At 42.9% G+C, this 18,391-nt stretch overlaps 2 protein-coding genes across 2 annotated transcripts in view; both read right to left on the reverse strand.

Annotated features, from left to right (window-relative positions):
* Positions 1-6,800, reverse strand: part of arfgef3 (ARFGEF family member 3) — a gene marked incomplete at both ends in the record, with an annotated part of 25,890 nt that extends 19,090 nt beyond the window's left edge. The window contains 11 exons of the mRNA XM_083897499.1: positions 1,713-1,960; positions 2,031-2,143; positions 2,245-2,349; positions 2,688-2,772; positions 3,173-3,209; positions 4,280-4,396; positions 4,737-4,805; positions 4,883-5,017; positions 5,239-5,320; positions 6,152-6,197; positions 6,716-6,800. Coding sequence (XP_083753625.1) covers positions 1,713-1,960; positions 2,031-2,143; positions 2,245-2,349; positions 2,688-2,772; positions 3,173-3,209; positions 4,280-4,396; positions 4,737-4,805; positions 4,883-5,017; positions 5,239-5,320; positions 6,152-6,197; positions 6,716-6,800 — 1,122 coding nt within the window. The remainder of the gene's footprint in view (positions 1-1,712; positions 1,961-2,030; positions 2,144-2,244; positions 2,350-2,687; positions 2,773-3,172; positions 3,210-4,279; positions 4,397-4,736; positions 4,806-4,882; positions 5,018-5,238; positions 5,321-6,151; positions 6,198-6,715) is intronic.
* Positions 6,801-7,601: 801 nt separating this feature from the next.
* Positions 7,602-18,391, reverse strand: part of LOC310933930 (kinesin-like protein KIF20B) — a 29,141-nt gene continuing 18,351 nt past the window's right edge. Inside the window, exons 23-33 of the mRNA XM_083897500.1 lie at positions 15,054-15,179; positions 14,838-14,965; positions 14,612-14,767; positions 14,323-14,490; positions 13,446-13,589; positions 12,363-12,473; positions 12,045-12,257; positions 9,757-9,822; positions 9,549-9,654; positions 8,877-8,998; positions 7,602-8,369 (exon numbers count right to left, since the gene is read on the reverse strand). Of these exons, the coding sequence (XP_083753626.1) occupies positions 8,283-8,369; positions 8,877-8,998; positions 9,549-9,654; positions 9,757-9,822; positions 12,045-12,257; positions 12,363-12,473; positions 13,446-13,589; positions 14,323-14,490; positions 14,612-14,767; positions 14,838-14,965; positions 15,054-15,179 (1,427 nt within the window). The 3' untranslated portion in view covers positions 7,602-8,282. The remainder of the gene's footprint in view (positions 8,370-8,876; positions 8,999-9,548; positions 9,655-9,756; positions 9,823-12,044; positions 12,258-12,362; positions 12,474-13,445; positions 13,590-14,322; positions 14,491-14,611; positions 14,768-14,837; positions 14,966-15,053; positions 15,180-18,391) is intronic.

The following is an 18,391-nucleotide window of genomic DNA, read 5'->3' on the forward strand; positions in this document are numbered from 1 at the left end:
ACACACCTCTCTTACTCACACTCACCTCTCTCTCACACACTCACACACACCTCTCTTGCTCACACTCACCTCTCTCTCACACACTCACACACACCTCTCTCTCACACACACCTCTCACACTCAAACCTCTCTCTAACACACACCTCTCTCTCTCGCTCACACACACCACTCTTTCTCTCACACACACACCTATCTCACACACTCACACCTCTGTCTCTCTCTCTCATACTCACACACCTCTCTCTCACACACCTCTCTCACTCACACACACCTCTCTTACTCACACTCACCTCTCTCTCACACACTCACACACACCTCTCTTGCTCACACTCACCTCTCTCTCACACACTCACACACACCTCTCTTGCTCACACTCACCTCTCTCTCACACACTCACACACACCTCTCTGTCACACACACCTCTCACACTCAAACCTCTCTCTAACACACACCTCTCTCTCTCGCTCACACACACCACTCTTTCTCTCACACACACACCTATCTCACACACTCACACCTCTGTCTCTCTCTCTCATACTCACACACCTCTCTCTCACACACCTCTCTCACTCACACACACCTCTCTTACTCACACTCACCTCTCTCTCACACACTCACACCTCTGTCTCTCTCTCACACACCTCTCTCACTCACACACACCTCTCTTACTCACACTCACCTCTCTCTCACACACTCACACACACCTCTCTTGCTCACACTCACCTCTCTCTCACACACTCACCTCTCTCTCACACACACCTCTCACACTCAAACCTCTCTCTAACACACACCTCTCTCTCTCGCTCACACACACCACTCTTTCTCTCACACACACACCTATCTCACACACTCACACCTCTGTCTCTCTCTCTCATACTCACACACCTCTCTCTCACACACCTCTCTCACTCACACACACCTCTCTTACTCACACTCACCTCTCTCTCACACACTCACACACACCTCTCTTGCTCACACTCACCTCTCTCTCACACACTCACACACACCTCTCTCTCACACACACCTCTCACACTCAAACCTCTCTCTAACACACACCTCTCTCTCTCGCTCACACACACCACTCTTTCTCTCACACACACACCTATCTCACACTCACACCTCTGTCTCTCTCTCTCATACTCACACACCTCTCTCTCACACACCTCTCTCACTCACACACACCTCTCTTACTCACACTCACCTCTCTCTCACACACTCACACACACCTCTCTTGCTCACACTCACCTCTCTCTCACACACTCACACACACCTCTCTCTCACACACACCTCTCACACTCAAACCTCTCTCTAACACACACCTCTCTCTCTCGCTCACACACACCACTCTTTCTCTCACACACACACCTATCTCACACTCACACCTCTGTCTCTCTCTCTCATACTCACACACCTCTCTCTCACACACCTCTCTCACTCACACACACCTCTCTTGCTCACACTCACCTCTCTCTCACACACTCACACACACCTCTCTTGCTCACACTCACACACACCTCTCTCTCTCACACACTCACACACACACCTCTGTCTCTCTCTCTCATACTCACACACCTCACTCACACACCTCTCTTACTCACACTCACACACACCTCTCTGTCACACACACCTCTCTTGCTCACACTCACACACACCTCTCTCTCTCTCACACACTCTCACACACACACACACACAGAGTCAGTGACTCCGCCCACCTCCCTCATGATGCGTATGGCCTCAGTGCGGTGTTGTGGGGGCGGGTACAGGATGATACGGTGATAAAGCGACTGCAGCACAGGTTTCATTGACTCCACACAGCTGACCAGACGCACCAGCTCTGCTGCCATGTAACACACCGTCCGCACCACCGGGGCCATCCTGGCGGGGGCGCTGGAGGAGCAGCCCGACCCCCTGCCCTGATCAGAGACTCCGCCCCCGCAGGACTCCGCCTCCTGGTTGATCCCTGACAAATGAATGTTAATGTTTTCGTTTCTCGAGTCTGATGCAGAAGCTCCGCCCCCTCGTCCACATACCTGCACTGAGTCTGTCTCTCTCTGACGCCCCCGTGTGGCCGTGGTGGGAGGTGATGGTTTTGTCGTTGACGGGGTTTCCCATGATCGCCACCAGGGACGGACACAGCTGCTTCCTAAGGGGCGGAGCGTTCGGCTGTCAATCTTCACTTTTACATTTGTGTCTGCGTGCTTTTATTTTGGTGGGAACAGGAAACACTAAGAGACGTGGCCTTACCACACGAGGTCGGTGAAGCCTCTGGACAGGTGCATTGTGGGAGGACAGCTGCTGAGCATGGAGAGGATGCACTCCAGGTAAAGCAGCTGCAGCAGCTGGTGCTCACTGTGAGGTCACACAGAGGTCACACAAAGGTCAGGGGTCACACAGAGGTCACACAAAGGTCAGGGGTCACATAGAGGTCACAGAGGGCATATTTATGTAACGTATAAGTGATATTTACATATTTAAGTACTGTTTACGTGATATTTACATATTCATGATATGTTTGCATGATATTTGCATGTTTACTTAATTTTTACCTGATATTTGCATATTTTCGTAATGTTTAAGTGATATTTACATATTTATGTAATGTTTATGGCAAAATGGCTAAACTTTTACGACTGCAGTTAGCTTAGCATTAGCCAAAGACAAACACAGATAATGTGATAGAAACTCACCTGTCGACAGATTCAAGCTTCTCACAGAAAACGGTCAGAACTGTGACGACGCCCTCACATAGACACTGACTGGTGGGAGAGATGTCTACACACACACACACACACACACACACACACACACACACACACACACACACACACACACACACACACACACACACACACACACACACACACACACGGTTGATTCACTGCACACCTCCTTTTTTGTCTATAATCAGTCTCACACACACACACCCCCACACACTCACACACACACCCCCACACACTCACGCACACACCCCCACACACTCACGCACACACACACACACACACACACACACACACACACACACACACACACCCCCACACACTCACACACACACCCCCACACACTCACGCACACACCCCCACACACTCACGCACACACACACACACACACACACACACACACACACACACACACACACACACACACACACACACACACACACACACACACTCACCTCTCCTCTGCAGTGTCGTCACCTCGTCTCCGTCTGCCTGCAAACATTAGTGTCAGTAATATAGAAACATGTCAAAGTAACCACTCACTCTCTCACACCAAAGTCACTCACTCTCCCACACCAAAGTCACTCACTCTCTCACACCAAAGTCACTCACTCTCTCACACCAAAGTCACTCACTCTCTCACACCAAAGTCACTCACTCTCTCACACCAAAGTCACTCACTCTCTCACACCAAAGTCACTCACTCTCCCACACCAAAGTCACTCACTCGCCCACACCAAAGTCACTCACTCGCCCACACCAAAGTCACTCACTCTCCCACACCAAAGTCACTCACTCTCACACCAAAGTCACTCACTCTCCCACACCAAAGTCACTCACTCTCCCACACCAAAGTCACTCACTCTCCCACACCAAAGTCACTCACTCTCCCACACCAAAGTCACTCACTCTCCCACACCAAAGTCACTCACTCTCCCACACCAAAGTCACTCACTCTCCCACACCAAAGTCACTCACTCTCCCACACCAAAGTCCATAGAGTAAACCAGTGATTTTAACATCACAGCACACAGGAGTTCACAGGAGTTGTTGATCCACTGCTGCCTCGTGTGGTCACTCTGTGTCACTGCTGCCTCCATCACTAACTTACAATGACTGATTTTAGTGAATTCAGCTTTTAAAATATTTACTTTAGACTTAACTCAGTGACACAAAGTGACCACACGAGGCAGCAGAGGACCAGCAGCTCCTGTGTCCCAGTGAGCTAAAATCACTGATTTTGTCTATGGACTTTGGTGTGGGAGAGTGAGTGGTTTACAAACTTCTGTTTCCTGTTGTTAAAGTCTGTCTCACACTGATGATAAAGACATGATCATGTGACGTAGATGTCGTAGACTTTAACCGGCATAGATTTAATAAACCTTTGTCGAGTCAGTTCATAGCAGCAGGGGGCGCTCACAGCACAGTCAACACAGAATATGGATCAGAGCCTCTGTTTTTTTGTGCGTGCATGTGTATGTGTGTGTGTGTGTGTGTGTGTGTGAATGTGTGTGTGTGTGTGTGTGTGAATGTGTGTGTGTGTGTGTGTGTGTGTGTGTGACCTCTTGTCGGTGTCTCAGCTGCAGTGTCAGGTCTCCCAGGATCTGACTCAGTGTGGCTCTGACTGCAGTGTTGATGCTGCGCTGGTGACAACTGGACAGGTACGTGTCGATACACACCTGGACACACACACACACACACACACAGTGAGAGTCACAATAACACAAAGCTATGACGCACAGTCCTCACACACATCAGCGAGATTAACAGGAGGTTTCCATGGCATCACAGGTTTCCATGACGACCGCACTGAGGTCAGGGAAGTGGCAGGAAGTGATGTCACTGTGAATCTTTGTTTTGTTTCACTCAGCAATGAATGTGAGCTGATCAAAGATCAATGACACATCAATGACACATCAATGACACATCAAAGCCTGATCAATAACACATGTAACATTCAGACTCTCTGCTCATAAAGACCAGACCATAATAACACGCGTGTCAAACAGACCGTCATACCTCAGCAATCCTCAAGATGGAGTCTCCGTTAATGTCAAAGTTTGGTGAGTAGGTGATGCACAGCAGCACCTGCACAGAGAAACAACTGAGTTAAAGTGCGCCCCCTGCAGGTGAAGAGCTGAAGAGCAGAGTAATGAAGTCCATACCTTCATCACCTCCACCTGCAGATCCTCCTGCAGACACGGTGTCACTCTGAGAGCTTCTAACATCTGACTGAGCAGCTGCTCCTCCCCCACCTCCACGCTGACTCCGCCCACAAACCTGTCCTCGCACAGCAGCTTCTGATTGGACAAAGACACAAACATGACATGCTCTGTTCTGCCACCGGGGGGCGTCTCAGTCAGTCAACACAGTGACGCAGCGTGGAATCATGGGAGATGTTGTTTCTCGTTATAAAAAATGAAACTTCCTGTAAAAAACATTTAGCCTCATTCAGGGGGCGTGTCCTCATTTTGTGTCCAATCACAAAGCTTTCTGATTGGACCAATCAATATCTACGTACCTGCATTCCTGAGAGAGCCGTCTGTCCCAGTCTGGTGTTTTTAGACTCCAGCGCCATCTGCAGGGGAAGCAGACAACACTCTCTGCACACACACACACACACACACACACATAAACACACACACACACACACAATCAGAAGATAACGGATGACATCATTTCTACAGCTAACCGTCACAGCAGTGAGTGGGCGTGGCCTAGGGCTACATGTGGGCGTGGCCTGTGTGTGAGCAGCTCTTGTGGTCAAAACATTATCATGAATATTTTAATCCTAATGATCTGTAATAAAACAAAGATGAACACATGAATAATTAATGATGAAAAAAGAAGCTTCTAGAATTTATGACATTTCACTCATTCACACTCACTCACACATTTACACTCACTCACTCTCTCACTCACACACTCATTCACTCACTCATTCACTCTCACTCACTCACTCATTCACTCTCACTCACTCACTCACTCATTCACACTCACTCATTCACACTCACTCACTCATTCACACTCACTCATTCACACTCACTCACTCATTCACTCACTCACTCATTCACACTCACTCATTCACACTCACTCACACTCACTCACTCACTCACTCACACTCACTCACTCACACTCACTCACACTCACTCATTCACTCACTCACTCATTCACACTCACTCACTCACTCATTCACACTCACTCATTCACTCACTCATTCACACTCACTCACTCATTCACTCACTCACTCATTCACACTCACTCACTCACTCACTCACTCACACTCACTCATTCACACTCACTCACTCATTCACACTCACTCATTCATACTCACTCACACACTCACACAAAATTAAAGGTTTGTCAAACTTTTAAGTGTGTTTTATTAAAGTTATGTGTTCATCCTCAATCATGACTCAGCATATTTAACTCACCTCAGTTGAGACGCAGACACTGATCTGTTGTGATTCTCCAACATTTCTGAAACAAAGAAAACATGACTCGTCAAAATGGAATCACACACGTTAGCATATTAGCATGCGTCATTGTTAGCAGGCACCTAGTGTGTGTGTGTGTGTGTGTGTTTCCATTTATTTTTTATTTTCATGTAAAAATAAGACTAAATAACACTCATGTGTTCACACGTCACTCATGTGTTCACTCATGTGTTCACACGTCACTCATGTGTTCACGAGTCACTCGTGTTCACACGTCACTCATGTGTTATTAATAATAATAATAATAATAATAATAATAATCAGCTGTGTAATGACGTCACTCCTTCTCTCTGTGACGTATTTGCTTTTTATGGAGAGAAAGAAAAAAAATCGACGTTTGCGCCACATGATGCGTTCAGGTTCCGATGTTTGCGCAGGAAAAATGACTTCCGTTTACCCGCTGATGATGATGAGGCAGCAGGTGGATGATGAAGACAATGAATGAATGAATGAATGAATGGATGGATGGATGATGGAGGGCGGACTGACACGGACACTCACCCCGGGCGGAGACACACGCGTCCCGGATTCCTCTGTGTTTGTGTCCGGTCGCGTCTTTGTGCAGCTTCTTCAGGGTTTCCTCCATGTTTACTCTCAGGATCAGGACCAAGACCAGGATCAGGATCAGGATCAGGACCGGGATCAGCGGAACCGTTAATGATCCGGTTACATTCAGAGAGCAGTGTGTGTGTGTGTGTGTGTGTGTGTGTGTGTGTGTGTGTGTGTGTGTGATGATGAGTCACGCGCCGTCAGCAGCCAATCACGTTCGTCCTCCGCAGGTGGAGGCGGAAGCGTCTGTTCTTTAACCCGATGAACGATGCTCACACACGGGCCCGCCCTTCCTCCTCCTCCTCCTCCTCCTGGTTCCGGTTCTCCTCGGTCCAGATCCGTGTGCGTGTGAATGTCGCGGTGAAGCCGGTGTTTACTCCGTGTTCGTGGGGCGTGGCCTGGAAATCACGGAACATCCCGGAAATCAAAGCGGATCTGCTGCTTCCGCCTTCACAATAAAAGCCTTCACACCCACGCACGCATTTGTAGAAAATCACAAATATATATTAAATATATATATAAATATAATCACGTGATTGAAAACAGTTAATAATATTATATTATATAATTAAAATATATATAAAAAAAAAATTAAATTCCCCGATCTTCAGAAGGTTAAAGAGTTTTTATTTTAGATTCATTGCGACATGTTCACACCACACAATGTTTTTGCCTCAGGAAACGTGATATGAAAGTGGGCGGGCCAGAAACAAGCATTAGCATTAGCTTAGCATTAGCCTGAGGATAGTGGTTGCCTTGGGGTTAGCCCAGGAATGCAGTAATCACAGCACTAACTCCAGGAAAGGTTTTAGCTTAGCACTAGCCCCAGGAGAATAGTTAGCATAGCAGTTAGCTTATCATTAGTTACATGCGCGAGTAAAGAGAAAAGTCTGAGACGACCACTCAGAGAGAGGAAGAAGACGAGGGCGAACACGTTTAGTTTTGTTTGTTTTTTAATTGTCAAAGTTGATTTAACGTTTTTTTTTAACGAACAAAAGGTAAGAACAGAAAAGTGCAGAATTTAACGTCAGGCAGTTTTAACGCGACATCCCGGCCGCAGGAGCAGAAACTGCGATCTTTGCTGTGTGTCATGTGACGCCCGTGTCACTTCCTGTTCCTGTTGATAAAGTGCAGTGGGAGGAGACGCTTGTTTCATCGTCAAAGAACAAAAACAACAACAAACGAGCGTTCACTCGAGCACAGGAAATAAACAGAAGAAAGTAATTGCACTTCAAAGTAAAAGTCAGTATTTTGTCTATAAAGTGAACAGATATATAAAAGTGTAGTAACAGAGGCAGTGATGTGGATATTAGCATCAGCTAACAGCTGATTATTCATCACTAATATAAAGTAAAAGCTTAACTAAGATCAACTATGATTTACCTTCATCACAGACACGGAGATCGCATAATGCTAAGCTAACTGTCTTAGAGTGATATTGATCCTAAAATCTCGCACTGTGCCTTTAATCGGAGCGAACTATTCTTAAAAAAAACATGGTTTAAATAACAGAGGAGAATTATTTCAGAATCCTGGAGCGAAGACGTCTCTTAATGATGTGATGCTCGCTCTCTCGCTCTCTCTCTTCTGGAGCCAAACTGATGATCTGAAAAACAACAACAAAGTAAAGTTTTTCTTCATTCAAACACCAAAGACCTTTATTTTGAAAAGTGTGGGGGCTTTGCTTTAGTGTGGACAGACACAAACTGAGACTTTTATTCTGAAAACTGGTGGTGTTTAAGGTGGAAAAATACTTTTATTTTGAAAGCATAATAGCTGTGTGTCACTATAGACTATAGTGTTTTATTTTGAAAGTGTGTCAGTGTGGACTCAGTGTCAGTGTTTATTTTGAAAGGCAGACTCACAGTGTTTTATTTTGAAAGGCTGGACTCACAGTGTTTTATTTTGAAAGGGCAGACTCACAGTGTTTTATTTTGAAAGGGCAGACTCACAGTGTTTTATTTTGAAAGGGCAGACTCGGTGTTTTATTTTGAAAGGGCAGACTCTGTGTTTTATTTTGAAAGGGCAGACTCGGTGTTTTATTTTGAAAGGCAGAATCAGTGTTTTATTTTGAAGGGCAGAATCAGTGTTTTATTTTGAAGGGCAGACTCACAGTGTCCAGAGGTGATGAAATCTCAGGTCTGTAAAGTTTGTTCTTCTTCGCTCTGAGACTCAGTGAAGATGATGATGATGATGATGATGAAGCTCCACTCATCAGACCCACCATCTTCTTCGCTGCACACACACAAAAATAAACTTTATTTAAACTTTATATCAACAACAACATTGATCTGTGTGAGTGTGTGTGTGTGTCACCATGATGTGAGTATTGAGGAGTGACTCAGCAGAAACAGAAAAAGTGCTGAGTCGCCTCCAGAGAAAAAACCCGGGAGGTTTTTAAATGGTTCATGTGTTTAATGAGGTGACAGATGATGTAACAGGGATTAGGAATAAGATTAAGACCACGTGATAATTCTGAGATTAAAGTCAGAGATTTTCAGATTAAAATGATGTTTGTGTCAAATCACACGTCGTAGTTTAATATAAATCTTTTAAAATCCTTTCTTCACCTGAGACGATCGTCTGTATCATCACAGTGAATCTGGTCTGGACCGTAACAAACTCAAGGACTATTCAAGACCAAATGAGTGGGGATGTCTCCATCAAACAGCAGGAGGCGCTGTGACAAACATTGACTGGACAGGGTAAGGACCGGGTCTGGACCGGGTCAGGACCGGTCCTGGTTGCCATGGTGACTCTCTCTCTCTCTTTCTCTCTCTCTCACCTTTGGTTCCGAGCAGCGTGGGCGAGCTCTGCAGGAAGACTCCGATCTTCTGCAGCGTTCCCTCCTTCCTGCTGCGGGTGTCATGGCGACCGGCGGGGGAGGAGCTCTGAGCAGAAGAGACGAGCAGGGGGCGTGGTCAGTGAGTCAGGTAAACAGATTACAGTCCCTCAGACCCCGCCCACTGAGTGTGTGTGTGTGTGTTTGTCACCTCCTCTTTGTGTGGGGTCAACCTTGGCGTCACTTTGTTTCTCCTGTTCTCTGACTCCACCTCCTCCTGACACACACACACACACACACACACACACACACACACACACACACGTTAAAAAACTAAAGAAACGACACTTTTGTGTTTCATCTCCACTTCTCGATGAAACACTAAGAAAAACATGATGAAGAACACGATGAACACGACGATGAAGACGAAGAACGCGATGAAGATGAAGAACACGTTGAAGAACACAGAACATGATGAAGAACACGATGAAAAACACGTAGAACACGATGAAGAACACGATGAAGAACAGGATGAAGACGATGAAGAACACGATGAAGACGACGATGAAGAACACGACGGAGACGATGAAGAACACGATGAAGACGACGATGAAGAACACGATGAAGAACACGATGAAGACGACAATGAAGAACACGATGAAGAACAGGATGAAGAACATGATGAAGAACATGATGAAGACGATGAAGAACAGGATGAAGAACATGATGAAGAACATGATGAAGACGATGAAGAACAGGATGAAGAACATGATGAAGACAACGATGAAAAACACGATGAAGACGATGAAGACGATGAAGAACATGATGAAGACGATGAAGAACAGGATGAAGAACATGATGAAGACAACGATGAAAAACACGATGAAGAACAGGATGAAGACAACGATGAAGAACAGGATGAAGAACAGGATGAAAAACACGATGAAGACAACGATGAAGAACAGGATGAAGACGATGAAGAACACGATGAAGAACAGGATGAAAAACACGGTGAAGAACATGAAGACAACGATGAAGAACAGGATGAAGAACAGGATGAAGACGATGAAGAACACGATGAAGAACACGATGAAGAACATGATGAAGACGATGAAGAACAGGATGAGGACGATGAAGAACACGATGAAGAACACGATGAAGAACATGATGAACGCTGAACTGTCGATGATGTCATGACTGAGCGTTAACGTGGTTTTACTTCATCTCTGTGGACGTGAAAACTACAGGAAGTGACTGAGGTCAAAGGTGATGAAGACCACGATGAAGATGACGATGAAGAAGAGTTTGTGTTTTGTTTAAAAAGTACCTCGCGTTTGGTTTGTCGTTTACTCCTCCTGAAAATATGAGACTTCAGAAAAGAAAGAGAAAGAGTTCAAATCAAACCTGTGATCAATAATAATCTGATCAACAATAATCTGAAAGGTTTGAGTCAGAAGTGTAAATGATCACGGTCACATGAGGAAGAGGAGGAGATGATAGGAGAGTGAAAGAGGAAGGAGCTGCTCGTCTTCATCACTGTAACACAAACCACTGACACATGAACGAAACATCTGCAAACATCAGGAAGAAGAAGAAGAAGAAGAAGAAGAAGAAGAAGAAGAAGAAGAAGAAGAAGAAGAAGAAGAAGAAGAAGAAGAAGAAGAGAGTGGATCAGATACAGATGATATTGTGTGTGATGGTCGTTCCAGAGTTTTTAAACTATCACATAAATCTCAAACAGCTCAGAACATGAGTTTAAAAATAAATCCATATAAATGTTTATATTAGATCATACAATCAAGAAAGAATCATCATTAAAGTCTGTATGTGACTTTACTGTCAACATTTCAAAATAAAATGCTTTTAATGTGAAGGTGACAAAGTGAAATGTTTGCTCCGTCACACACGTGTATATATATATACACATGTATACATATATATATGTGTGTATATATACACATAACCCTATGTATACATACGTACATATATACACGTACGTACATATATACACACGTACGTATATATATATATATATACACGTAAATACATATATACACATAGACAAGGACAAGTGAAGGAGAGAAAGTTGATAGATATATGTATACATAGATATATATATATAGATATATATATATATATGTGTATACATAGATATATATATCTATATATAGATATATATATCTGTGTATACATAGATATATACATAGATATATACATATAGATATATACATATATATAGATATATACATATATATATGTATATATATATACACATATATATATGTATACATACTGTATATCTAAGCTCCTCCCAATAAGTCACAGAGGAACATTCAGAGGTTTGTTTGTTTCAAAGTGTGTGAACAAATAATTCTTCTGAATTTATTTGTTCACACACCATGGGGGCGTGGCCTGGTGGTCCTGGGGGGGGCGTGGCCTAAGTGTCTGAGTTAAACCCAGACTACTCCACCCCACTCCCGTCGTGTGATTGGCTCCTACCTTCTCCATCTCGCCGCTCTTCCTCTTCCTCGCCGAGCGCGTGATCTTGACGGTGACGGCGTTGTCGTCGCCCTGACGACGCAGAGCGACACGGTTTGGCTGCAGAGGACTGAAGGAGATCTCCAGCTCAGGCCGAGGGAAACGACGCGTCCGGCCGCCGTTCTCCGTGGAAATCTCTGACGACTCCAGGACGGACGGAAAACCGGAGGAGCCCTGAGGAGGCAGAGGTCAAAGGTCACGAGGTTAAAGGTCACGTTGTTCAGCTCTACACACACACACACACACACACACACACACACACACACACAGTCCTGTCACCTGACTGCTGACCGACGCTCTGGTTTCCCGCCGTTCGGCAGACTTCCTGTTGATGGTGACGCCGTGGGGTTTCCCCGCCAGAGTAGCAGGGCTCTCACTGATGTTCGCCTGCTGTAAACAGAAGTAAAAACTTATTACTCTGCCCCCTAGTGTTCAACGCACAGAAGAGCATTTATTCATGCTTGTAAAAACAAACAAACAAAGCGGCTAATAAATGATCTTAAAGGTCCACTGTGTCAGAATCAGTGACATCTAGTGGTGAGACGGAGTGTAACAACAAAAAATTACTTTGATTTTGTTTCCTGACTCCGCCCCTTTGCCGGTGATTTCATACTCATCCAAAGGTGTTTTTAAAAACACAGTAAATCACAGTCGTATGTGAAGGAGAATGAGTTTCCTGTTTACTTCTCTCACACAAACAAACACGATGCATCACAACAAGATCAAAACAAAGACGAAGATGATGATGATGAGACAAAGTTATCTTTGTGTTGTATCTCAGGACGACGTCAGATACAATCACAGGTCACGTCAGGCTGCAACATCTCTATACTTTTTTTTTTACTTTATATACATATATATATATATATATATGTACACACAGTGTATATGTCAGGATACAAATCAAATCGATGTATTTTTGTACGTCTTATAAATAAAAATAGTGTAAATAGTTGTTTATTCAACAAAACAACGTGTTATAACGTGTTCACAGACATTAGCGTTCAGAGTCGCACTGACCTCTGTGACCTCACTGACCTCACTGACCTCACTGACCTCACTGACCTCTGTGACCTCACTGACCTCACTGACCTCTGTGACCTCACTGACCTCTGTGACCTCACTGACCTCTGTGACCTCACTGACCTCACTGACCTCTGTGACCTCACTGACCTCTGTGACCTCACTGACCTCACTGACCTCTGTGACCTCAGTGACCTCACTGACCTCACTGACCTCTGTGACCTCACTGACCTCACTGACCTCACTGACCTCTGTGACCTCAGTGACCTCACTGACCTCACTGACCTCTGTGACCTCAGTGACCTCTGTGACCTCACTGACCTCTGTGACCTCACTGACCTCTGTGACCTCGTCCTGTGCGTCTCTCATCGTCTTCAGCTCCTCCTTCAGTCTCTGGACGTCTGCGTCTCTCTCACGCAGAGCACCCTGCAGCGTCACCACGGCAACGCCACCATCACCATCAACACCACCACCACCATCACACTGGAACAGGAAGTACACACACACACACACACGTCTTCTGTCAGTGACGTTTCACCACACACACACTTCTATTTCTACAGCTTTGTTCTTTACACTTTAAACATGAATGAATGAATGAAACATCACGTCTTCATAAACAATCTGACTGAAGATTTCCACTATATATCACATGAGGACACTCTGATCAGTCCTCACACCATGTTTTACATCTAATTCAAGGACCTATTTCCATGTCCATGATCAGCAGAGAGAGACAGTGTCCACAACACCACGAGTGACGATGTCTCCATGTTAGTCGGCATCAGGACATCTAATCTTTCAAAGTCACAAACTCTCAAGGATTTCAAGGACCTGTAGAATCCTGATTTAATGACCCGTTTTGAAGGATTTCTTTGTTTTATGGAGCTGAAAAATCACACAAACTGCTCTGAATGACGACTTTATTCATTTCATTTTCTGCAGTTTCTGCCGTGTTTGTTTTTATTTCTCATGGTTATCACACGCTGATCGTCATCATCATCATCATCATCAAGTGTCAAACTCTGAAGACGCTGAAGACTCTGGTCTGAAGAGACGCTGATCTTTAATATTCACTCAGGAAACTGTAAATATCAGGGATTTTAAAGCAGTGAGTGATAAAGAAAAGGTGTGACATCATTCAGACGTTTCCTGGCACCGTTTACTGACTGTGTGGAAGCTGAGCCTCTGGTGTGACCACTGTGCTTACACTGACCTCTGCTGGTGGCTGTGTGGCATTGCGGCGCAGCTCCTGGATCTCTTTGTCTTTTTGTGCTTGGCTGCTGAGGAGTTTGTGGAGCTGAACCTCCAGAGCAGAGACCAGAGTGTCCCTCTCTGTCCTCCAGGTGTCCATCGTCTTCTCCTTCTCAGAGAGTTCACTCTCCTGGTGCACAGCAAACAAACACACACACACACACACACACACATATATATAAACACACTCCTGACTTCTTATTAAAGCTAAAGTCAGAAACAGACTGAGGTTAAAAGGTGAATGAACTCACCAGACGACTCTGCTGTCTCATGTATCGTTCTCTGTCGTCGACAAACTTCCTCATCTCCTGGTTCCTCTTGTCCTCGGCCTCTTTAGCCTGACCAATCAGAGACAGTTTCTCCTCCAGCCACTTCCTCCTCTCGGCCTGATGTTTGTCTGTGCACAGCTGGAAACGTGGTCGCTTCATTTATTACGCCGTCCTTCCTTCACACAAACGCATAATTTCCTGTCCGTACCTTCAGTTGTTCCTGAGCCTTCGCAGCTTCCTGTTTGAGCAGGCCAAGGTCATGTGACCGCAGTGTGTCCTCCTGAGCGCCCCCTGCAGCGCCCTGCTGCTGCGACAGCGCTTTAAGCCTGTCCACTTCTGCAAAGATCAAAGCAAACGTAGAAAAACATCAATATTAACATTAAAAATAGAAGAAGGGTTTGTTTGTTTATCTTCTTGTTCTTGCCTTCAGAAAGTTCCTGGATGAGGTGGAGCTTCTCCTCCAGAACCTCCTCCATCTGAGCCTGCGTCTCCTCCTGCTCCGTCAGAGCTAAACGCATGTCGTCCATCACTCGTTCTTTAGCCTCCAGATCTGAGGACACACACAAACACAATCACACACAAACAAGATCACACACTAACACACACACACGACAGCAGGGCTGCAACTAACCATTATTTTGTTGTCCACTAATCTGTCGATTATTATTCAATTCATCAGGATTATCTTGGTTAGCAGAGATTTTGGACTTGTGTTTAACCTACATACAGTGGACTTGCGTGTGCTTTAATAACACAACATTTATCACAGTTAAACACCTGAAACAAATGATTTCTTACAGCTTAAATATCAAATTAAACTGCTCTAAATCACACATTTGATACAATTCATTCTAAACGCCAGCATCAACAGGTCAAAGCAGCTTTTGCCTGTTAGCAAGGGAGGCAATGATTAGCATTAGCGTAGGGCTAGCATAATACAAACACGTTTTCATTTTCAATTAGCAATAGTGTAGCTACATGTTGTGATGGAAATGATCCATTTGCCCTGAGTTGACTTTCTTCAAAAAAACTAAAAGTATCTCGGAATTACTTGAATATAATATTGTATAGTCAGCATCACCCTGAACAAGGATCTGTTGAAAATATTTGCAAAACTCTTAAGGAATAATTTTAATGAATTTTTGAATTTCTTGAAATGATCCATTTGCCCTGATGCACTTTGACAGTGAGCTGAGTTTCTTCTCGAAAACAAAAAGTATCTTGGAATGACTTGAAATTCACCATCATAATAGTCGGCATCGCCCTGAACAAGGATCTGTTGAAAATATTTGCAAAACTCTTAAGGAATATTTTTAATGAATTTTTAAAAATCATGAAAATATTCATTTGCCCTGATGCACTTTGACAGTGAGCTGAGTTTCTTCAAAAAAACAAAAAGTATCTCGGAATTACTTGAAATTCACCATCATAATAGTCGACATCACCCTGAACAAGGATCTGTTGAAAATATTTGCAAATCTCTTAAGGAATATTTTTAATGAATTTTTAAAAATCATGAAAATATTAATTTACCCTGATGCACTTTGACAGTGAGCTGAGTTTCTTCTCAAAAATAAAAAGTATCTCGGAATGACTTGAAATTCACCATCATAATAGTCGACATCACCCTGAACAAGGATCTGTTGAAAATATTTGCATATCTCTTAAGGAATATTTTTAATGAATTTTTAAAAATCATGAAAATATTCATTTGCCCTGATGCACTTTGACAGTGAGCTGACTTTCTTCAAAAAAACAAAAAGTATCTCGGAATGACTTGAAATTCACCATCATAATAGTCGGCATCGCCCTGAACAAGAATCTGTTGAAAATATTTGCATATCTCTTAAGGAATATTTTTAATGAATTTTTAAAAATCATGAAAATATTCATTTGCCCTGATGCACTTTGACAGTGAGCTGACTTTCTTCAAAAAAACAAAAAGTATCTCGGAATGACTTGAAATTCACCATCATAATAGTCGACATCACCCTGAACAAGGATCTGTTAAAAATATTTGCAAAACTCTTAAGGAATATTTTTAATGAATTTTTAAAAATCATGAAAATATTCATTTGCCCTGATGCACTTTGACAGTGAGCTGAGTTTCTTCTAAAAATTTAAAAGTATCTCGGAATGACTTGAAATTCACCATCATAATAGTCGACATCACCCTGAACAAGGATCTGTTGAAAATATTTGCATATCTCTTAAGGAATATTTTTAATGAATTTTTGAAAATCATGAAAATATTCATTTGCCCTGATGCACTTTGACAGTGAGCTGACTTTCTTCAAAAAAACAAAAAGTATCTCGGAATGACTTGAAATTCACCATCATAATAGTCGGCATCGCCCTGAACAAGGATCTGTTGAAAATATTTGCAAAACTCTTAAGGAATAATTTTAATGAATTTTTGAATTTCTTGAAATGATCCATTTGCCCTGATGCACTTTGACAGTGAGCTGAGTTTCTTCAAAAAAACAAAAAGTATCTCGGAATTACTTGAAATTCACCATCATAATAGTCGGCATCACCCTGAACAAGGATCTGTTGAAAATATTTGCAAAGCTCTTAAGGAATATTTTATATGAATTTTTAAAAATCATGAAAATATTCATTTGCCCTGATGCACTTTGACAGTGAGCTGACTTTCTTCAAAAAAACAAAAAGTATCTCGGAATGACTTGAAATTCACCATCATAATAGTCGGCATCGCCCTGAACAAGGATCTGTTAAAAATATTTGCATATCTCTTAAGGAATATTTTTAATGAATTTTTGAAAATCATGAAAATATTCATTTGCCCTGATGCACTTTGACAGTGAGCTGAGTTTCTTCAAAAAAACAAAAAGTATCTCGGAATGACTTGAAATTCACCATCATAATAGTCGGCATCGCCCTGAACAAGGATCTGTTGAAAATATTTGCAAAGCTCTTAAGGAATATTTTTAATGAATTTTTGAAAATCATGAAAATATTCATTTGCCCTGATGCACTTTGACAGTAAGCTGAGTTTCTTCTAAAAATTTAAAAGTATCTCGGAATGACTTGAAATTCACCATCATAATAGTCGACATCACCCTGAACAAGGATCTGTTGAAAATATTTGCATATCTCTTAAGGAATATTTTTAATGAATTTTTGAAAATCATGAAAATATTCATTTGCCCTGATGCACTTTGACAGTGAACTGACTTTCTTCAAAAAAACAAAAAGTATCTCGGAATGACTTGAAATTCACCATCATAATAGTCGACATCACCCTGAACAAGGATCTGTTGAAAATATTTGCATATCTCTTAAGGAATATTTTTAATGAATTTTTAAAAATCATGAAAATATTCATTTGCCCTGATGCACTTTGACAGTGAGCTGACTTTCTTCAAAAAAACAAAAAGTATCTCGGAATGACTTGAAATTCACCATCATAATAGTCGGCATCGCCCTGAACAAGGATCTGTTGAAAATATTTGCAAAACTCTTAAGGAATAATTTTAATGAATTTTTGAATTTCTTGAAATGATCCATTTGCCCTGATGCACTTTGACAGTGAGCTGAGTTTCTTCAAAAAAACAAAAAGTATCTCGGAATTACTTGAAATTCACCATCATAATAGTCGGCATCACCCTGAACAAGGATCTGTTGAAAATATTTGCATATCTCTTAAGGAATATTTTTAATGAATTTTTAAAAATCATGAAAATATTCATTTGCCCTGATGCACTTTGACAGTGAGCTGAGTTTCTTCTCGAAAACAAA

Source organism: Microchirus variegatus (assembly GCF_963457635.1).
Source record: "Microchirus variegatus genome assembly, chromosome: 11".
Lineage (NCBI taxonomy): Eukaryota > Metazoa > Chordata > Actinopteri > Pleuronectiformes > Soleidae > Microchirus > Microchirus variegatus.